General features: G+C 38.5%; 1 protein-coding gene across 1 annotated transcript; it reads left to right on the forward strand.

Moving 5' to 3' along the window:
• The first annotated feature begins 12,424 nt into the window (after window positions 1–12,424).
• On the forward strand, window positions 12,425–14,134 carry LOC116020841. The gene is made up of 2 exons (XM_031261393.1): window positions 12,425–13,722; window positions 13,912–14,134. The coding sequence occupies exons 1-2, from the start codon at window positions 12,993–12,995 to the stop codon at window positions 13,938–13,940; spliced, it is 759 nt and encodes a 252-aa protein (XP_031117253.1). The 5' UTR covers window positions 12,425–12,992; the 3' UTR covers window positions 13,941–14,134.
• Window positions 14,135–24,135: the final 10,001 nt, after the last annotated feature.

Here is a 24,135-nt window from a genome sequence, read left to right on the forward strand (position 1 = left end):
TAACTCCTGTAATAACGAAATGACCCAGGTGACCTTAGCAGAGACGTCGGCCAAACCTTGTACTCAGCTTCAGTAGAGGACCGAGTCACCGTCCGCTGTTTGCGCAACACCCTCGAAATGAGGTTGGAGCCGAGAAAGACAGCGTATCCACTAGTGGACTTGCGGTCAGTAGGACACCCTGCCCAGTCCGAATCGGAGAAGGCGTGTATATCATCTGTCAGAGAGACGGTCATGCGGAGTCCGTAGTCTAGTGTCCCTTTGACATACCGTAAAACCCTTTTTAAAAGCCCCCAATGCTCAGTCGTAGGTGCATGCATGAACTGACACATCCGGTTCACTGAATATGATAGGTCCGGCTGTGTTATAGTCAAATATTGGAGTGCCCCAGCCATACGTCTATACTGTGTGGGATTGTCGAAAGCGTCATCAGCTGGTGTTACTGCTTGTGTCACAGATGCTGGAGTGGCCAGTGGTTTGCAGTCTGTCATTCCGGCTCATTTTAACAGATCACCCATGTAGCGACGTTGAGACAGGATCATACCTCCTGGAACTGCTAATGTTTCAATACCAAGAAAGAACCCCAGCGTCCCCAGGTCCCGTATCTTGAAAGTGGAAGACAGTCGCTGAAGTTGAGTGTCAATCAATGCCAGGTTATCCCCCATCATAATAATGTTGTCGACATATACCAACAGAAAGACTTTAGAAGAGCCTGTCAGATAGTGGAATAGCGAGACATCGGTCTTAGAGGCTGAGAAACCAGTGGCAAGCAAGAAATCATGTAGTCTTTTGAACCACGCCCGCGGAGCTTGCTTTAGACCATATAAGGAGCGCTGTAGATTACACACGTGGTCAGGGTGAGCGGGATCCTCATAGCCTGGTGGTTGCCGCATATATACTGTTTCAACTAAGTGACCATTCAGAAAGGCGTTGTGGACATCCAATTGCCGCATAGTCCATCGGCGTGAGACCGCATAGGAGAATAATAGGCGGACTGTTGTCGGTTTGACTACGGGACTGAACGTGTCGAAGAAGTCCTCCCCGGCTACCTGGTTGAAGCCTTTTGCAACTAGGCGGGCTTTGTAGCGCTCGATAGTACCGTCAGCCTTTCGTTTCGTCCTGTACACCCATTTGCACCCTATAATATTCATGCCTGGCTTCGGTGGGACAAGACTCCATGTGCTGTTGTGAAGTAAGGCATTGAATTCTTGATCCATGGCCTCCCGCCACTGTGGGTGACCTACAGCCTGTGTGTAACACGTGGGATCCGTGGTTTGTGCAGCCACTGTGAGTGCATGAAACGGCTCATCCGTGCCTTTAGTCATATGACGTAGGCGCATAACGTGGCCCCGAGGTTGCGGGTCAGCCACCGCCCGCCGTCGTCGTGTTGGTCGTGCAACAGCCGGTGTAGTAGGAGGCAAAGCTGCCGTTGTCTGCACTGGCTGCACAGGACTTGAACCCCACGGTTCAGGTGGCTTCTGAGGAGCTACGGGTTCCTGCACAGGAGTAGCAAAAGGAAACACCGTCTCGTCAAATCGGACATGACGGCAGATATAGGTTTTACCCGTATTCAAATTTAAGCAACGATACCCTCGGAAAGACGTAGGGTAACCTAAGAATACACATGGGGCTGACCGAAACTCTATTTTGTGACGATTATATGGCCTGAGGTGTGGGTAACATAGACACCCAAAGACCCGAAGGGACGTATATGTGGGTGGTGTTTTGAACAATTTATAGAAAGGACTATCGAATTGTAATATTGAGGATGGTAATCTGTTTATGAGGAAAGTGGCGGTTTCAAACGCCGAATCCCAGTGTCTTAGAGGAACGGAATTCTGAGCAAGAAGAGCTAGTCCGGTTTCAACAATGTGTCGATTCCGGCGCTCTACACGGCCATTCTGTTCGTGTGTATAGGCACACGACTGGCGGTGTACAATCTCGAGAGTTTGGAATAAAGTATGCATATAGCGGTATTCGCCCCCTAAGTCTGTCTGAATTGCCTTGATAGAACGTGAAAACAAACGTTCTACCATGGCACGAAAAACATTAAACACTTTGTATATATCGAATTTTACACGGAGAGGATAGAACCAACAAAAACGACTATAGTCGTCGACAAATAACACGAAATATCTAAAGCCATCAAAAGACATAACAGGCGCAGGGCCCCAAATATCTGAATAAACTAAATCTAAAACATTTGAGCTAGATGTTTTTATTCTATCTAGCGGGAAACGAGCTGATTTCCCAGCTGGCATGCTGAACATAGGTTGGAAAAACTCGATTTATGTGAAACCACGGGACACGACTTTAAGATGCGCTGAATAACGCGACCATGCGGGTGACCGAGACGTTGATGCCAAATGGCGGAAGAAGCCCGAGTGGTCAGAAAGGCCGAATGCACCCGGGAAACTGGAAGATTATACAGGCCACCCGAACTGGAACCTCTAAGTAGAACTGCCTTCGTTATGCAATCCTTCACAACAAAATAGTCAGGGTGAAACTCGAAGAACACATTATTATCAATTGAAAAACGATTAACTGATAATAATGAGGCAGATAACTGAGGTACATACAGGATATTATTTAATTGTAGGGATTTTGAAACTGAGGGAATCGAAGCAAATCCAATACGGGATATACCCAGATCACTACCGTTACCAACGCGGAGAACATCGGGCCCGGAATATTCTTCAGATTGCGTCATCATGGATGGATCAGGGGTGGCGTGTGACGTTGCACCCGTGTCCGGTAGCCATGCAGCAACCTCCGCCGGTCCATTGCCTTCACCTCCGACAACGAGATTGGCCTGCGCCGGTGGTTGTTCCGAGTACCGCCTGTAACAGTAGACGGCTGTATGGCCGTGGGAACGACAGATCTGGCACCTTGGAGATCCCCCACGTCCGCGACCTTGGTTATTGCCGCGACCACCTCCGCCGCCACGCCACTGCCCTCCGCGACCACCGCCACGAGAATGACGACCACCGAATCCATTGTCGTTGCTTTGTCTCCGATTGAGGTTGGCCATCATCGCTGTTGGAGATCCAGTCGACAGCACGGGAGCAGCAGCCGCGTAGTCATTTGAGTAGATGAACTGCTGGGCTTGTAAACAATCCGCCAACTGCGGAATTGAAACGGGATTCCCAACGACAACGAGCGATGCTGCCATGGACCTGAATTCTGGCCGGAGCCCTCTAAATACATTGAGGTTTTGCTCATCTAGCGAAACTGGACGACCTGCCAATGCCAAGTCTTCGACGAGGAGTTGTGCGTGACCCAAGTACTCTGCCGGCGTGGAATCGCCTTGCCGGAGTGATTGGAATTGGGCGAGGAGATTCAGACAACGCGCACAGGTTGAAGAACCGAGAGCCGCTTCAATGGAGCTTCATACTTCTCTCGCCGTGGAACGACCGACGACGAGGTACATGACCTCTTCAGAGAGTGAAGCGACGAGCATGGAGAGTATCGACTGGTCCTGTTGGACTCAGCCACCATACGCTGGATTAGGTGTAGAGGAGGAGGCATCGTCCGATGCAGTTCTGGTGTTGCCAGAAACCGATGGAAGCGTCGCCGGTGGGGGAAGTGAGGTGTCATCGAAGTACCCGAGAAGACCTTGCCCTTTTAGAAACGGCACAAGTTGGGTACGCCAAAATAGATAATTTCATGTCGTCAGTTTGATCGACACGAAATGGTGAGCAGAGGTGAGGGAGTTTGGGCTGGTGAGGGTGGCCGGCGCCGGAGTGGCTGTCGCAGATAGCTTGCGCTCGGAGTCATTGCCGGCCATTGTGCGATTAGGGAGAGCAAGGAGGAAAAGGTACCTATCGCAAGTCTGATACCAAATGAGTGAGTAACAGTTGTTCGATTATTCCCAAAACTGATTACAGATAATAATACAACACTTTCACTTCTACATATTAGGCTTAAGACTAGGACTCTAGACTAACAACTAATACTTGGTCTAACAGCCTAAAATACTACACATCATTCCCGTCATTTCCTTTAATAATAACAATAATAGTAATAATAATAATAATAATTTTATTACCTTAATTACTTTACTTTCTATATTTTTGTAATATCCTATCAACCATTTGGACAAAAATATTATTTATAATTAAAAATATTTAATCTATATCTATACTATATATAAAAGTAAAATTCTCCTATTTTATTTTCCTGCCCAAACTTTTGTTGTCAATTAATTAGATATTTTTATTATTCAAATAATTAATAAAGCTTATTTAGTAAGAAAATGTAAAATGGAAATGAACTAATATCTATTAATTGGTAATATATTGTTTTTATATTCACATATCAGTGCTATTAATAAAAGTAAAATCATCCTCTTCAACTTCCATGCACAAACTAATATTATAAATTAATTGGTAGAAAAATTAATAAAGTTTAATTGGTAACAAAATTTTATTTACCAAATTATGAGAATAATTAAACCATTATAATTGTGAGAATAATGGAAACAAATTCTGCATAATAAATATATAAGAAAATTCCTTGAAAATTATGAGTAATTTTATTAAGAAAAAATAATTTACTAATTATTATTTACACAAATAATAATATTTCGAATACTTATCTATACTTCTATATCTATACTACAATCTATATATAAATAAAATCATCCTTTGTAAAATTCCCGCCTAAACAATAGTAAAGATAAAATAGAAAATAAAACTGATTTTACTAATTGATTGAAAATATAAAAAGATCATAATAGAAAAGGAAACAGAAATTAGGTAGAGAAATGCAATCTATACTATTAATAGAAACAATATCTTCAACTTTAACTTCCAGCCCAAAACATTCCTATACTGTTAAGGTTTGCGTGATATGGTAAAATATGTAATACAATTCCTGTTCGTGATACAATTGTAAATTAAAATATAGTAACACAATTCCTAATAAAATATATATTCTTACCTACGTTCCTATTCGTAATACAATTCTAGATTAAAATTACTAATCGTAATAATACAGTACATATATTTCTCTGCAATGCAATCTATACTATTAATAAAAACAATATCGTCAACTTTAACTTCTCGCCCAAAACACTCCTATACTGTTAAGGTTTGCGTGATATTGTAAAATATTGTAGTACAATTCCTATTCGTAATACAATTGTAAATTAAAATATAGTAAAACAATTCCTAATAAAATATATATTCTTACTTACGTTCCTATTCGTAATACAATTCTAGATTAAAATTACTAATCGTAATAATACAGTACATATATTTCTCTGCAATGCAATCTATACTATTAATAAAAACAATATCGTCAACTTTAACTTCTCGCCCAAAACACTCATATACTGTTAAGGTTTGCGTGATATTGTAAAATATTGTAATACAATTCTATTCGTAATACAATTGTAAATTAAAATACAGTAACACAATTCCTAATAAAATATATATTCTTACCTACGTTCCTATTCGTAATACAATTCTAGATTAAAATTACTAATCGTAATAATACAGTACATATATTTATCTGCAATACAATCCATACTGACAGGGTAATTGGGTACCCGACCCGGAACCGTTGACCAAGACAGTTGCCGTTCAAACTACCCAAGACACCTCACTCCTCAGCATCAATGCGCAACGGTCCAACTCCTCAGCATTGATGGCCAACGTTCAGCTCCTCAGCATTGATGACCGACGTTCAGCTCCTCAGCATTCAACACCTCAGGTACTGATGTCCAACGTTCAACTCCTCATCAATGCTCCGTACTGAGCTGAAGGGAATAAAAAGACTCACAACCACATAGTGAAGGGGGACTTTTGACGACACTTGAACTTAGACAAAAGAACAACACTCAACTCAATTGTATACTGAGCATTGTACTGAAACACTGTACTCAACGCTATTCAAATACTCAATAATACTCAAATACATACCGGTAACACATTATTACCGTCATTGGTGCTTTCATTGAGAGCCGAGATCAGATCTCAGGCTAAAATCACAAAATCAAAAAACCACTCGGTTGATCTCATCACTATCAATGACATTTGGATCCAGCAGCTCGCATACACCTAGTCAGGTGAACAAGGGTCACCCCTCGGGTGATCTTCGTGAGCAGCTCAACAGTAACCGTGGAGGTGACCTTCGCAGCCAACTCAACAACAATAACCGCAGAGAAGGTGACCTCCTTACCCAACTCAAAAACAACCATGGTGGTGGCCGNAACTCAACAACAACCATGGTGGTGGCCGTACTCCCCTCCCAGCAACTGCTGCTCCTGCCCAGGTGGTGGACCTTCAGGCAGCAGCGCAGGTCATCCAACAGGCGGCGGCGACGGTGTCCCAACTAGTCGCAGGAATGCAAGGCCAGATCTTACCGCCACCACCCCCTCTGGAGGAAGAAGTGCAATCTCCGAGGCAAAACAGAACTCAACGACAGGAAGGTGGAACTCAACCAGTTTCCAGATCTGTTCGAGAACGACCGGCGGCTTCTAGATCTATTCGAGATCGGCTGGGGGTGCAAGGATCCTCCAATAGAGGCCCCCGTGCCCAAGCAGGAAAGGCAGTAACCAAACGACCATCCGGAGAAAGGATGGGCGAATCTGGTGGATTGGCTCCGCGTCACTCCACTAGACATAAAACACCACAAGAAGGCCTGGTGGAAAGACTCCAAAGGTAGATAGATGATTTGGAAAAGAAAGTAGACGCAAGAGAACACTCACCAGAACATGAAGTAAGAATGGCTGCTCCATTCTCTCCTGACATAATGGAAGTTCCTCTTCCAAAAGACTTTCGACTACCCACCATCAAGGCCTACACTGGCACTTCGGATCCACGTACCCATATGACAAGATACAAGGCAGCCATGGTCATGATTGGGCAAGCGATGCCATCATGTGCAGAGCATTCTTGTCCACTTTGGATGGAACGGCTCAGGATTGGTTTAACACAATCCCGGACGGATCAATTCAAACTTTTGCAGAGCTATCCAAGAGTTTCTTGTCATATTTCTCAGGAAGTATACAACATAAGAAACCATTCTCACATCTCGGCGGGGTAAAGCAGGATAAGGGGGAAAGCCTGCGAGACTTCTTAAGCAAATGGAAAAAAGAAGTCAACAGCGTATACGACTTCGACTCGAAGGCAGCAATTCTCACCTTCATCCAAGCACTGAGGTCAGGCGATTTCCACAAACAACTGAACACCCACCACCCACGCTCTTATGAGGAACTCATGAGAACGGCCAACCGGTACGCAGACGTAGAGGAGGCTGACAGGAGAAAAAAGGATGATGAGGAAGGACGAAAGAGTGGGCGACCTGATAAAGCTGGTCCGCCCAGCCAGGCACCACGACCAAACCAACCACCCTCAACGAAGGGAAGAGATGAGCGACCTCGTCTCGCCTCACCGCGACACTTAACACCGCTTACTCACCCGATTAGCGTGATTCTAAGTCACGCTAAGGAAATGGGAATGGTGCATTTCCCTCAGAGTGTATGGCAGTTTCTACGGGCGAGGACCAAACTAAGTACTGTCGGTTCCACCGGCAGGTTGGACATGATACTAACGAGTGTCATAGGTTCCACCGGCAGGTTGGACATGATACTAACGAGTGTCATACTTTAAAACGGCAGGTTGGACATGATACTAACGAGTGTCATACTTTAAAAAGACAAATAGAGGAACTGGTGCAGAGAGGATATTTTACCCAATTCGTTGAGTATCCGGGACAGTACCAGCATCAACAAAGCCTACCCGATAATGTGTGGGGACAGTACCAGCATCAACAAAGCCTACCCGATAATGTGTGGCGAAAGGAAGAAGATCAACAAAGCCTACCCGATAATGTGTGGCGAAAGGAAGAAGATCATGAGCCTTTAGCTTCCAACACCAAGAAGAGGAGGTGCGACCTGGGCGAGGAAGCAAGAAACAGTGAGCTAGAGGAAAAGTCCGCGCAACGCAAAAAACATGTAATTCGCTGATGGCCCGTCAAAAAACACTCCGACTTGGTCGAGGTCAGTCCTCGGCCAATCTTGCGCTCAAAAAAAAAAAAAATCAGTCCTCGGCCAAGTTTTCGGTTAAGTTTGGCCGAGGTCAGTCCTCGTCAAAAATTAAAAAAACAAAAAAAAACAAAAAAAAAAACAAAACAAAACAATAATAATAATATAATTGGCCGAGGCCCGACCTCGGCCAACACTTGGTCGAGGCCCGACCTCGACCAACACTTGGTTTGAAGTCGGCCACCTCATCAAGTGGCGCTGCTCTTCAAGCGGGTGTCACCTCATCAAGCGGGTGTCACCCCGTCAAGCTGGTGTCACCTCATCAAGCTGGTGTCACCTCATCAAGCGGGTGTCACCTCATCAAGCGGGTGTCACCTCATCAAGCTGGTGCGTCACCTCATCAAACTGGTGTCACCTCATCAAGTGGCGTTGTGCGTTCACCTCCATAAGCAAAAGGACTCAGTAGTTGGTCATGGTCTGCCCTGATCAATTTGGTTAAAAAACAAAATAATAATAAAAAATCTAAGCTCTAATCCCTTAGGGCCGGTACGAGATCCGATCTCGCTAGCTACCTAACGGGAGAGTGTTTTTCTTAGCCCAGCCAAGGGCTTGGATTCAAAAAACACCACACTCTAATCCCTTAAGGCCAGCACGAGATCTGATCTCGCTAGCTACCTGACGGGAGAGCTGACCTCGGAGGGTGTTTTCTGGGTAAAGCTCAACGCTTTGCTACGAAAACACCACACTCTAGTCCCTTAGGACCGGCACGAGATCCGATCTCGCTAGCTACCTGACGGGAGAGCTGACCTTTGACCGAACCTACGAATGGTCGAAGTGAACTCACGCAAAAGCCCTGAAAAAAAAAAAAAAAACGCGCACCGTGACTTCGGCCCAGCACCGAGGCACGGTCACGGACCGTGACCACGGCGCTGGCCGAGATCATGTACCGTGACTTCGGCACTAGCCGAAGTCACGCTACGGTGTGACCTCGGCCTAGCGCCGAGGTCACGTACTGTGAGGCCGAAGTCACGCTTCGGCGTGACCTCGGCCTAGCGCCGAGGTCACGCCCGTGACCTCGGCACTGGCCGAAGTCACATCGCCGCGTGACTGCGGCCTAGCGCCGAGGTCATGTGACCTCGGCCCCGTGCCGAAGTCACAGTTGTGTGACCCGGCACGGTGCCGAGGTGAGGATGCGTAAAAAAAAATAAATAAAAATTTGAACATACCAAAATTTCAGCACAAGTGACAGGCTGATACTCCCTAACTACCTCCGCCATTCTCGCTAGCTAGGGAGTGGGGTGCTAGTGACAGGGTAATTGGGTACCCGACCCGGAACCGTTGACCAAGACAGTTGCCGTTCAAACTACCCAAGACACCTCACTCCTCAGCATCAATGCGCAACGGTCCAACTCCTCAGCATTGATGGCCAACGTTCAGCTCCTCAGCATTGATGACCGACGTTCAGCTCCTCAGCATTCAACACCTCAGGTACTGATGTCCAACGTTCAACTCCTCATCAATGCTCCGTACTGAGCTGAAGGGAATAAAAAGACTCACAACCACATAGTGAAGGGGGACTTTTGACGACACTTGAACTTAGACAAAAGAACAACACTCAACTCAATTGTATACTGAGCATTGTACTGAAACACTGTACTCAACGCTATTCAAATACTCAATAATACTCAAATACATACCGGTAACACATTATTACCGTCACATACTATTAATAAAAACAATATACTCAACTTTAACTTACCGCCCAAAACAGTCCTATACTGTTAAGGTTTGCGAGATATCTATACTATTAATAAAAACAATATCATCAACTTTAACTTACCGCAAAAAAACACTCCTATACTGTTAAGGTTTGCGTGATATTGTAAAATATTGTAGTACAATTCCTATTCGTAATACAATTGTAAATTAAAATATAGTAACACAATTCCTAATAAAATATATATTCTTACTTACGTTCCTATTCGCAATACAATTCTAGATTAAAATTACTAATCGTAATCTATACTATTAATAAAAACAATATACTCAACTTTAACTTACCGCCCAAAACAGTCCTATACTGTTAAGGTTTGCGAGATATCTATACTATTAATAAAAAATACTGTTAAGGTTTGCGAGATATCTATACTATTAATAAAAACAATATCATAGGTTTGCGAGATATCTATACTATTAATAAAAACAATATCATTAACTTTAACTTCCCGCAAAAAACACAGGTTTGCGAGATATCTATACTATTAATAAAAACAATATCATTAACTTTAACTTCCCGCAAAAAACACTCCTATACTGTTAAGGTTTGCGTGATATTGTAAAATATTATAGTACAATTCCTATTCGTAATACAATTGTAAATTAAAATATAGTAACACAATTCCTAATAAAATATATATTCTTACTTACGTTCCTATTCGTAATACAATTCTAGATTAAAATTACTAATCGTAATAATACAGTACATATATTTCTCTTCAATGCAATCTATACTATTAATAAAAACAATATCCTCAACTTTAACTTCCCGCTCAAAACACTCATATACTGTTAAGGTTTGCGTGATATTGTAAATATTGTAATACAATTCCTATTCGTAATACAATTGTAAATTAAAATATAGTAACACAATTCCTAATAAAATATATATTCTTACCTACGTTTTCTGAACGACACTCGTGCCTGCAGGTGTCGGCGCACACGAGTCAACCCTTTTGTATAAGTAGTTGTGTAAACCCACTTTCCAAACCAATGTGGGACAAACCTACTTGAAAACATTTTCTCTCCCTTTTTCTAACTCAAATGGGTCAACTTTGAGAACCAATTTCTCATTCACCCATTATCTTTTTTTAGCGTACAATATATCAAACTTTTCATCTAACTAATAAGAACCCGAATATATTTTAACCCGACCCAAATCGAAAGTGGACCCTACATATATTTGTACCACAGTATGACCACTAAAATGCCCTTATGCTATTTTTTTCAACAATTATTTGTTCAGAGAATATCAACACTCTACGATCAACCAATAATCACTCAACTGATTATCCCATTATTCCCAGGTGATTTTTTCTCTAATATAGTTATACTTACTGAATATCAAAATATAAGTATACCTTAAGATCTTGCAAAAACTAACCGAAAAGTAATTAAATTAATGATATATAATGCAATATAAATTATCTACATATTGTATTTAAACACTTATTTTAGAACACTGAATTTTTGTGATATTTGTTGCATGCAAGAAGACTCATGCAGATTGCTAAAAAAAATCAGTTTTTAATCACGGTCAATTGTACATGCCTTTTTCCCGAGTCACCCATCCTGAAAGCCTGAAAGTGTTAATTAGTTCTAGACGATGATGGACAAGATTGTGCTGCTACTACCAATGTTGTTTACAAAGAGGTTTTCAATAATGTGTAAATACAACCGGTGATATTATATTTTTTTTCTAAGATAGCAAAATTGCAATATATCTACACAAAAATATATCTTCCATACACATGAATTAGAATAGCAATTGAATACTATAACTGAGTTACTAAAGAACGAGCATATTTGCTTAATTTATAAAAATCATTAACAATGATATATAAAATATCTAAAGTTCCAACACCGCATGCGTACATATACACATTAGCTATTAATTAAGCAATTATTTATTAGAATTTAAACAAGGATAGCATTAGAAAACATAATCGATCCAAAACATATCTTCAATTGCACTATATAATATTTGATGTTATAATTTATATAATTATATATCGATCCAAATATTCTTAATATATTATAACAAATTCATTCCGTGCATCGCACGGGTGAAAATACTAGTTGTTTTAATGTACAATATTTTGGGCGGGAAGAAAGATTTCGTTTTGTTTTTATAGATATAAAGATAAAGATTTTGTAGTATTGGATTTCGTGTTTTAATAGCAGATTTATTTTATACGAATTGTATTGGAATTGTAGCATAGGAATTGTATTGTTTTAATATTATTCTATTGTTTATACGAATTGTATTGGAATTGTAGTATAAGAATTGTATTGTTTTAATATTATTCTATTATTTTAATTGTTTTAATGTACAATATTTTAGGCGGGAGAGGAGGATTTCGTTTTGAACGATTTTGTTTATATATATATATATATATATATATATATATATATATATATATATATATATATAAAAAGATATATATAAAAATTGTATTAGGATTAGTAATTTTAATTTAGAATTATATTACAAATAGGAAAGCAAGAGAAAAAATATATTTTATTAGAAATTGTATTATCATACTCTGTAGAATTGTAGTACGAAGATAGATTTAAAAATTATATTATAGTATTGAATATAGAATTATGAACTGATATCCCTAATTTTATTGTTTCTCAAACTCTCCGTCTCACGTGCCTATAAAGTGCGAACAAGGGTTTGGGAGAATTGGCATCACAAACAGAACAGTACAGAACGCAGCCGCATGGATCGCCTTGAGGACGCCAAGTTGATGAAATTCTCAGATCCATCCTTTGAGTTGTTGTTCAGTAATCTGGGCGAGAGCTTGTTTGTTGAAATCCTGGCCAGGCTCCCCAGCAGAGCAGCTATCCGGTTGAAATTGGTATGCAAGAGCTGGTGTTCTCTTATCTCTTCTCACTATTTTATTACTTTATTCAATCACCGCCGCCATGACCCATCCCTTCCGCCAATTCTTCATCATCCTCATTCATCATCGCCATCGCCTGCCTGCTTTATATTCCAAAATATGTTTAACCGCAATTTCCCGATCGTTTGCGATGGATACCCCCACCCTGATGCCAATTCGTGCGGCTTCCGAAGGCTCCGTGTGCTGATTTAATTCTATGCGCCTCCATCCCCATCTACTATTCCCCTTCCGTATCCGCATTCTATGTCTGTAATCAGCTAACCAAGCAGTGGACTGCTCTTCCTCCCCCTCCCCTCCAATTCCAATCCAGTGAGAGGGAGATGCACGTAATGTCCACTGGCTTCCTTTGCGTTCCTGCGCCCTGTTCCCTTTGCACCACCAATCAGCAATCGCAATGTGTAGACCATTCTCGCTATGATTGTGTGGTGGTTCACATTTGTGTTTATCCACCCATTTCTTGCTGCAAATACAGACTTCAACTCTTCTCGTCTCAGGAATGGAAAAGTCTTGTGGTTTCATCACCGCGGCCCATATTTGCAAGGTTTCTAGTTCCTTCTACTTGTTTTCTTGTGACCTATAAAGGGATGCTGCATATGTTGCTTGCTAAGTATATTCTTGTGTATGATCCCTACAATTGTCCTGAAAAATTTTGCCGCGTAATTGATATGCCGACTGATGTGGAAGATGAGAAGTGTTTCACTAGAACCCTTGGATTATCTCAGAATCGTCTTTGTGTAACATGCCGAAAGGGTGCGCACTTTGAAGGCCCATATTATATATGGGAGCTGGAGGACTATCACATGGGGAAGTGGAGTTTGGTGCACAAGTTTTACATTACACCAAATATTATGATTCTCTCAAACCTAGACCTTGTGCATCCTAATCTTGATCCTAAAATTAAAGACACAGGATTTGCCATTAAAGATGGTACTTATTTTTATTGGATCAATTCTTCTGGGTGGTCTGCTTTTAGAGGAATTGTTCATTCCATTACTCAACAGTGGTGGCCAACACCAGTGCCACCACTAATCCGCGGCTACACAATTGAAAGTAAGTTATTAAAAAGTATCAATTTCACACAAGATCGATCTAATCTTTCTAGGCATCTGATTTCTATGGCTGTTTGTTTAATTTTTCCCATTCTAGTAGATCCCGGCCTTGTGATTGCTCCCCTTAATTAGCTTCTTATTAAATATACTTTTTTTTTTATCTTAATATATTTACATGTTATAATTGCAGATAATGAAAATACGCTTGGGAATTCATAGATCCAGTTTCCTCACCTCCTCCACATCTAAAAAACAAATTTCTTGTTTCCTTAATTTTCTTTACTTAGTTACATTTTTAAGTATTATTTTATTTTTTTACCCATTTTTGATTTCACATTCTGTAATTTGAAGGCCGCATGCTCAGCATTTAAACAACTTCCATTTAATGATATGATGGTAAGCCTACCAATTTAGTGTCTAAATTAATTTTTTGGTTCTTGTTTCCTTAATTTTATTTTTGTTTTTGCAGGGATACCTTTTTTGTTTTGGTTAGTATTTATTTATTTATTTTTTCTAACCAAATCCAAAACTGATACATTGGGGTGCACTTCTGATGAATCAGATTTGAAGGGCAGTTATCACAATCAAGAATTATTTGATGAAATAAAGCAAAAGAAGAACAAATAGGGACGTGTTAGTGCATGCATCAATTTTATTGATCAATTATTTTAATACTTAATTTTATATTTTTTTTATAAGAAAAATTACACTTTTGTCTCTAAGCTATAATGATAGTTGGAAGATTCATCCTTACTTGTTGGTTGTGCTCACTTTTTTTCCTACACTATAATTGACGTTGCAATTTTTGTCACTTTTCTAACTGGGCATTAGAAATATTTAAATGTACCATCGGATCAATACCTTAAACAACTTGATATTAGTATTAAAGATATCGGAGCAGGTAAATCACATGATCAAGTTGTTTTTCATGTATTCCCACGGCGATTTAACTACTTTTGTAGGAATATTTTTTAATGTATGACAAAATATAAGAAATATTTGGGAAATGTGTTTAAAAAAATTGTGTGTTTATACATATTCAAATAAAAAGAAAATAATTGAGATAAATTATTAAGGGGTTGTATTTGGTAATCAGTTGATAGTTGATAGGTGTTTAATTGTGTTAGCTGATAGTTAATAGTTGTTTGTTTTAGCTGATTTAATTAATTAATTGTATTAGTTGGTTATAAAAAAATGTTTGATAAATTTTTTAATTTTTTTTTTACTTTTAGTTGATTGTGTGTAAGATGACTTATAAGGGCATTGTGTTAAAAGGGAGAACTAGAAACGAAGAACAATGAGAAAGAAAAACAGTGAGAATCAGATGATAACATGGATGAAGATTAGGGGTGTAAACGAATCGAATCGAGTCAAATATTTGACTATTCAATTTGAATTTGATTATTTTGATGAGTATTCGAATTCGAATTCGTTTAATGGTTGAATCCTAAAATTAATTCTTATTCGATTCGATCAATTTATTCGAATATATTTAATTCGACTCAAATATTCGAATTCGAGATGGTAGCTTAATTTTTTTTTAATTCTCCAATAATTTAAGTTTAAATAGCATGATATTTTACATGAATATACTAATAAAAAATGACATTAGAATAACAACAAAAAATCTATCATCAAATTCATATATCAAATAGTAGAATAAAAATTTCAAGTTTATCAAATAGTATAGAATAAAAATTTCAAGTTTGTATTAAAAGTTCTTTAAAAAAAGTTTGTATTAAAAGCAACTTGAAGCTGCCGGAGAATACAGATCGACAGAAGCCGCCGGAGAAGAAGCTTGTCCGCCGGAACTTGCAGTACGTACAGTCCAGTGAGTCTGCGCCGGAACCGTCACAGATCTGGAGTGGAGTCAGGACTCAGGAGTGCCGAGAAGGAGCTTGTCCTCCGGCCTCCGCTGCCGGAACCGTAGTCGGCCTGAGGCAGTGACGCAGATTGCAGATTCGGAAGTCGGAACCGATGATGAGGACAGAGTCGGCAGACTGCAGAGGCGTTGCCGCGTTGGAGACTTGGAGGCTGATGTTTGTTCTCACGGACTAAGGCTTTCGTTGCGTCAGATTAGAATATGTTAGATGTTAGGGTTTGATAACTTTATTAAATTTATATTATATTATATTATATTATAATATATATTCGAATACTATTCAAATCGAATACACTCTTATTCGTATTCGTATTTGAATAAATTCGAATCGAAAAAAGTATTCGAATTCGGATTTAATGTTTAAGTTTTAACAGATTTCGTAACTTTCTGTTTCTCATGTTTTAACACAAAATTTTAATTTATTCTATGTACAGAATCCTTACGCTTAATTTACATAAATTTAAAATTTTAATATAAAGTATTAATATTATGTATTAATTTTTTTACGCAACACGCATAAAAAATACTATTATATGCTATAAACCTGAAAGGATGCAAATGTTGTATTTATAATAAAAAGTATTGTGATGTGGAGAAAAAAATCTAAACAAATTTTATATTTAATTGGAGGTGGGGAATAGGGGTTAAAGTAGGTGATGTAACTAATTAATGCGGATGAGTACATAACCGCCCTGCTCCTGGTATGTTTTGCAACTTCATTTCTAATTGCCTGTTTGGTTGAGTGTAAGAAATTGCCTGTTTGGTTGAGTGTAGTTTGGGGACATTGAATTTTAATTCAATGGATTTCCAAATTATATTGTTTGGTTGGAAGAAACTGTAATTTTATGAAATTGTAATTCTCTCTAAATGATAAATTGCAATTCATGTGTTATCCCTATAAATTCACATGAATTGCAATTCGGTATAGAGGATAGACAATTTTGTTGGTGTAAAGATAATTTTGCTCCTCCTTCCATACCCTTTGTTTTTTTATAAAAAAAAAAAATTGAAAGAATTATTCTTATTATTACTACTGCTGCTACTACTACTATTCTTACCTTTCAATTTCTTGTACTCCTATTCCTGCACACCAAACACTATAATTTCAATTCCTACTTTATTCATTGAATTGCAATTTCACCAAATTACAATTCTTTCCCCTCTAATTCCTTCATCCCAACCAAACACCTTATAGGGTAAATCAAATTCAAGTCTTAAGTGAATATTATCTGACAAGTCTTGTGTTCTTCCCCCAGGAGTAGTAGACATGTGTTACATGTAGTAATTGTGGGGTTGTCAATTAACCTAATTATGCGTAATTCTATTGTGTATATATTTGTAAGTTAACTTAATCCTCTCTACCCTTACTGATCAGTAAGTATATCATTAGTGCCTATATTACACCTAAAATTCTGTATAATTTAGCCATATATATATACGTTATGTGCTTACGTTATACATAGAATATATATATATATATATATATATATATATATATATATGCATATGTTATCATCCTATCCTATATTTCTTCCTCTCTCAATTTTCTCTCTCTCTCTGTTCGGATTTCACTCTCTCGTACTGGGTTGATCGGATCGGAGTAGCCGCCGATATTCCTCTCTTTTCCTCCTTCACGTTATCACTCTTCCTTCTTCGCACTAGCCATAATCACCTCCTCTCTGTCGGCAAGCTTTGGCGATGACTGGAACCTCCGTTCATGTCTCCTCTCCGCAAATCCAGTAGCAGTTGACAGCGACGCGTCTATGAAGAAGCTGGTGTGACCGGCGAGAAGCTTCCGGCGGTGAAAAGACGGCATACTTCCTTGATCAGCGGTGGTGGCTGTGGATGCTTGACGTGAAAATGATGATTAGGGTGGTGCATGGTTGGCGATGATAGCATGCAGTAGATGGGCAATGACCCTCCTCCGGCGAGTACAACAGATCGGCGAACCTTTGGTGAAGAAGAAAGCAATGACTATGGTATATTTAAATAATAATGGTGTTGAGCTTGGCGTAGAAATGATTAAATGATGATGGGGAACTTGAACCTGGTTTGGCCGCTTTGCGTACTGGGTAATAACTATAATATTAATATGAAGATTTAGTCATGTGGCCATTATCATTTGTGGTTAGTTAGTTTCCTACTTTGTAGGAGAGTATATACTTTATATCCTGTAACAGTTAATACAAATGAATGAGTATTTTCTTCCCGTAACTTTTCCTACACTCTTCCCTCTCTATCTGTATTCTAGTACAATCATATAATACACATTACAAGCGATGATCACAGAAGATTTACAACGTAAGAAAGTTTTTATTCACAACACGTTATCAGCATTGCTCTCGATTATTCCTCGGTGAACGGTACAAATATCCTTTATTATTGTCTATAGCTGTCTAAGGTGATTTTATGTGCGAAGCATGCAATTATCTTATTGTGCACTGCTATTTTAAGTCTTTGATTAGGATTTTACTTACATTATCAATACATGATATTATGTGCGGTAATATGCTATAACGAAAAGGGAATAAAATTTACTGTAAATAAGATATGTACTCTGCGTTGCTTCGTGTTTCTCTCTTCGACTGTGAACGGCGAGAGACCGTGTCCATCAGCCATCAGCGTGTCCTTCACACTTTGCTCCTGATCGGCTTCACCACTCCAGTGTGCTTCGGCAGTGTGCTTTCCCCGAGAGGGGACAATTTTAACCTTGGATCCCACATTCTCGTGCATGGGGATTGGATACTAGAAAGGGTAAAGTGACATTCGGGAATCCATCTTTCCCTTTGTGAAATTCGTTCATTGTTTTTGTTTTTAGGCATACCGGGAGTCCATATTTGTTTTTCCCTTGTGTGAAATTCCTGGAGTCCATCTTTGCTTTGAGTTGTTTTTTTTTTTGGGACTTTGACTTTGAATTTTTTTTTTTTTTTACTTTGAGTTTTTAGTTATTAATTAGATATGATTATGGACAGATTTTTTTTTTTGGTGTGCATTATTGAAATGAATCGAGAACCATGAAAATAATGATTAGACATGATTTTGAATATATTTATAATTATTAGACATGATTAATTATTAATTATTGATTAGACATGATTAATTATTAATTATTGATTAGACATGATTAATTATTAATTAATATTGATTTTGAATATATTTATAATTATTGATAGATGATTAATAATTTAGTAACTTATTTAAAAAGATAAAAAAAATATTAAATAATAATAAGAGCAAATTGTCATTTGGTCCACTGACTATAGGGGTCCTATTAATTCTAGTCCACGACTTTAAAAAGTGTTAATTGCATACCATGACTTTTCAATTTGTATCAATTTTGGACACTCTGATGAAATTTCCGGCCAAATGTCGCCGGATTCTCTTAATCCCACCGATTTGGCTTAATACAAGGGGCAAAAATGTAATTTTCACTATCCAAAATAACCCAACCCAAACCAATAATCCCAAACCCGGTTCATGCTTTGTCCTAGATCTTTTGACCTAAGTCAGTGGTTTGGGTTGGGTTATCTTTTGACTACTATATATGTACAGTGCAACTTATATACGCAAACGCTAATCAAAGAGATCAGAGTTTGAACAGTGATTGACATCTCTTCTTCCCCTGTCAAACCCTACCCGAATACCCGGAACTATCCTCAAGGCTGCAGCTCCTCCGCTAACGGCGGCGCTCTTACTAAACAAGCCGGAGCTCGCACATGGCGTGGCCATGCCGGAATTGCCGGAATTGCCAAAATACAACTGAATTGTCAGATTACATCTTTTTACGGTTACAATTGAACTATGTCCAGTTAAAGTAGAATATTACTGGAGATTTGAGATTCTTCTCCAGCTCCGGCGGGCGAGACCGACGGAATCTCCTTGCAGCCGCACTTCCGGCAGCGAGCGACGACGAGGATCTGCCGGCACGACGGACAGGAGGAATGTGAGCCGAGCCAGGTGTCGATGCATTGCACATGGAAGCCAATTTTCCACTATCCAAAGCATGAACCGGGTTTGGAATTATTGGTTTGGGTTGGGTTATTTTGGATAGTGAATATTACATTTTTGCCCCTTGTATTAAGCCAAATCAGTGGGATTAAGAGAATCCGGCGACATTTGGCCAGAAATTTCACCGGAGTGTCCAAAATTGATACAAATTGAAAAGTCATGGTATGTAATTAACACTTTTGAAAGTCGTGGACTAGAATTAATAGGACCCCTATAGTCAGTGGACCAAAATGGCAATTTGCTCTAATAATAATGATAAACATAAATTGATGAAAACTTCATCCGGTGTTATTTAAATGGTTAAGTTCACCATACAGGTTGTCACGAATGTAATATTTAACCGACCACGGATAAATATTTTCAACATGACAGTTACTGATAACCAACATTTGTATAACATTGTCTGCTACATTGAATAAGATCACATCATCTGTTCGTGCTATTTGGAAATGCGACGTAATTTCTTCCCACTGTTCGGTGAACCATACCGGTTGAAAGTTGATTTCAATTTTTCTATGTCCTACTATAATTTTAAGAAGCTCACTGAACACGTCTGCGATACTAAGGAATCGAGATAATCTCGAAAGCTACAAATGTGAAAAAAAAAATTAGTGAAATAAAGATAATGTTGAAAGAAGTATAAGGTACAATGTATAATGTTACTTACCGCGGATCGTGTAGACAATTTAACATAGAGAGAATGCCATGCATTTATTTGATTAAATGAAAAAGATGGTGGTAGAGCGGACCTTGCGTTGACCCGTATTTGGTCTAGCACAAAATGAAAAAGATGAGTTAATATTTGTAGTAAAATATATAATTTGTATATGATAATTTATTACGTGATGATACCGCTCTCACAAAGACGGTAAGTTAAGTATTGGCCCTGACGATTGCGCTCCCTTTTTTTTATTGCCGTTGGCGGAGTAGAGAAATGTTTCAAAAGTAAAAAAGCCAATATGTCTAAATACAACAACATCTCCAAGATTTAAACCATGATCTGTCATGAAATCAGAAACTCTGGTAGTGAAGCACATGTTTTCAAGGGATACTTCTATTCCGTATGTGGGGGCATAAAGCAAAATCACGCTTATTGTTAAATGTTGCATTAAATGTCGATGCATACAATTTGGAATTTTCTACATCGCAATTATAAAAAAATGTATAAGAAATAATATCCATAAATATTTGATAAAATTAAAGCAATTAATGTAACAAATACATAGATATAATTACCAATGTTATTTGTGATGTAATTGTAATTGAAAACCATGTAATAGTGCATGTAGTAACATCAGGCAAATGTCTTTGGGCACAAGCTTTAAAAAAAAATAAAAACCATATGAGGATAAATGTAGTTACAAAAGAAAAATAAATGCAAAATGTGGAAAACTATAAGGATAGCTTACGTGATTGGTAATTAATAGCTTGTAAACGAATTAGAATATCTTGAGCATATCGTTCAGCATTCTCGTATTCTTCAAACAACATAGCTTCTGGCACTATTGTACCTAACATTTTCAAATAATTTATCCAAGACGGAGCTGGAGAACATACATATTGATGTTTTATTGTATGCCTTACAGTTGCAACAAAAATAACACATGTGGGTCAATCTTTATTTAAGTCCTTCACGGAAAGTCTGACTCTTAGTCAGACTTTATTTAAGCCCGTGAAAGGACTTTTTTTTTTTTTTTGTTAGAGGGTAAGATAGACTACATCAGTCCATCTTACTCTTTATTTAAGTCCAACTCAATCCGTGTCAGTAAAGGAGTGAAGGACTTAATTTTTTTTTTTGTTAAAGGGTAAGATGGACTACATCAGTCCATCTTACTCTAATTTTATATATCCATTTTTTTTTAAAGTCCATGTCCGAGAAGGACTCAATTTTTTTTTTTTTTTTTGTTAGAGGGTAAGATGGACTACATCAGTCCATCTTACTCTCTGATTAAAAAAAATTTTAAAAATATTCAAGAAGATGGACTTAATATTCAACAAGATGGACTTAATTTTTTATTACTTGTTTTTAAAGAGGGTAAGATGAACTACATCAGTCCATCTTACTCTTTTGATAAAAAAAAATTAAAAAGATTCAACAAGACAAATCCTCGAAAATTAGTAAATATTTTTTCATTGATGATTTAAACGTGGACATTGCATCGAAGAGTGGGTTGATCTACGACAATAAATACATCTTTGATTGGTGTTGCTACTAAAGTCCATTTCATTGTGAAACCTACGTGTCCGTCGTTGGCCTCGTTGATCCGGATCCCGACACCAAAGGTAAAACATTTTATATGAATTGTCTACGCTTTTATATTGTGCAATTAACTAATGCTAATTTTTATTTAGGCACGGATGAAGTCATCAGCCGATGGTGATTGTCTATTATGTACTGTATGATAGTTGCTAACGAATTATTAAATTTGACTACGAGACCACATTCTGGAACTTCAAATCAAACGTGCAATTGTGTTGTGCTAATTTCTTAATTAATTAATGCGCTTTATTATTAAGTTTACATAGTTTGTTATTGTTATTGGATCCTGTGAGTTTGGACTTTACAATTCCTATCACACTGCATAGGATTTAGACCACAAGTTAATAACGTTGTCGGATGCACGCACATAATATTGGAAATAGATAAGGTTTTTCGACGTGTACATGAAAACTATTTTTAGAAATGTTAACAACGTGACGCGGTGATTTGCAAAAAAAAAAAAAAAAAAAAAAAAAAAAAAAAACAAAAACCGGACTCTTCCATCTCTTATAATATGTGAACAAGCAAAAAAAATCTAAATTATAAAAAACAAAGCGGCGATTTTTTTGGATAGATAATTGTATTAATAAAAACAAAGCAAAAACAAAGCCTTGTTATTGTTCTTTGGGCAACTGAAAAATGAAAGCCGTGTTATTGTTCTTTGGGTAACTCGAGTCCATCTTTCCTTAAAGTAAAAATGGACTCAAGGAGTCCACTCTACCTTGTTCAGTATCCAAAATGCATGCAGCACTTTTTTGGGATCCAAGGTCATTAATATGCTCTGTCGAGGTTATGACTCGCTTCGGCAAGGGACGACGATGATCAGTCCCCTCTCTTCTCTCCATGATTCCGATCGGCCACGCCCCAGGAGGTGTCGCAGCCCATGGACCGCCGCCGGCTGGCGATCTGCATTCATTGGAGGTGACGAACGTTGGCGTTTCACCCATGGCGCTGTCTACATACACAGCAGGCGAGGGCGACTGGTTTCTGTAGACGGCGATCGAGGGTGATCGGCTTTCGCAGTCCAGCGGCGACGGAAGTCCGACGGCGGTATGTCCATCGCAGCAGCAACCGAGCTTCTCCCAGGCAGCAAGCGAAGGCCGGAGTCTTAATCCCTGCGGCGATTGCGACGGAGTCTCCGTTTTCCCTAAAAACAGAGCTGCGTGGAGATTGGTTTTCTAATCTGCTTCGATGACGTTACATTTGGCATAAAATCAGTTATGTTTTTATTATAAATTATTTATAGTTATTTGTGGTTAATTTGGCATAAATGATTTATTGGTTGAGTTATTTGCATGTATGCGATATATGTTGTGTATGTATATACCTGTTTACGCATATTCTGGTTTACTATTGCGCACATGGTATATATATATATACGTAATTATTTTTAACATGTAATTTGGTATGCATATATGTTACCATCTGTGTATAAGTATAATTGTTTATGCAAATCTTGGTTTGTTCATATATGCATATATTCGTACAGTACGTATAAGGTGCATTATTTATATAATTATGGTTTTATGCTTTATGGTGATGTAGTGAGAGCGGGGTGTGAAAATGGGTGTAAAGTCGAACCACGAGGATTGGATTTTATGGCACGTAAGGATTAATCACCTAGGCTCTAGTCACCAAGGTCTTGAAACCCATAAGGATCCAAGCAACCATTTTAAGGATTAAAGTATAACAACTAAGAAGTAATTTTGGAATTATGGATATAAGGGAAAACAAGCCTAAACTAGGATTAAAATCTATTGGGAAGAATGGGTTAGATTAGGTGTATTACTCTATTGATGCATTAACACTTGAGTTGGGGGATGAACAATAACCCTAGGTTCTTGATGCTAGCACAAAAGAATCCAAGTTTCCACAAGGATTAGAACAAAGGTTGCCCCATTCCCATGGTGTATCAACCTAAGTTCTTGAAGAACAAAAGCTATTTAAGCCCCAGATCTACCCCTATTTCCATAGAAGAGAAAATGGGTTTGAGATTGGGTTGGCTCAAGTCTCCCATCCAATTCCCATTCTGATGGAAGACATTCCAAAGACAAACAACAATCATTGCGCAACTAATCATTGAAAGATAAAATCAAAATCCAACTCAAACTCAAGAACCCTAAATGGGTGTTCATCCCCTTTATGCAATAATCATCTAACTAGCATCAATAAGAGCAATAAACACCAAATCTAACCCATACGAAAGACTACTCACTCATATTTAAGGTAAACATAGCAAGATTCAACAAGGAAAGCATAAACAT

Source organism: Ipomoea triloba, chromosome 5 (genome assembly GCF_003576645.1).
Source record: "Ipomoea triloba cultivar NCNSP0323 chromosome 5, ASM357664v1".
Taxonomy (NCBI): Eukaryota; Viridiplantae; Streptophyta; class Magnoliopsida; order Solanales; family Convolvulaceae; genus Ipomoea; species Ipomoea triloba.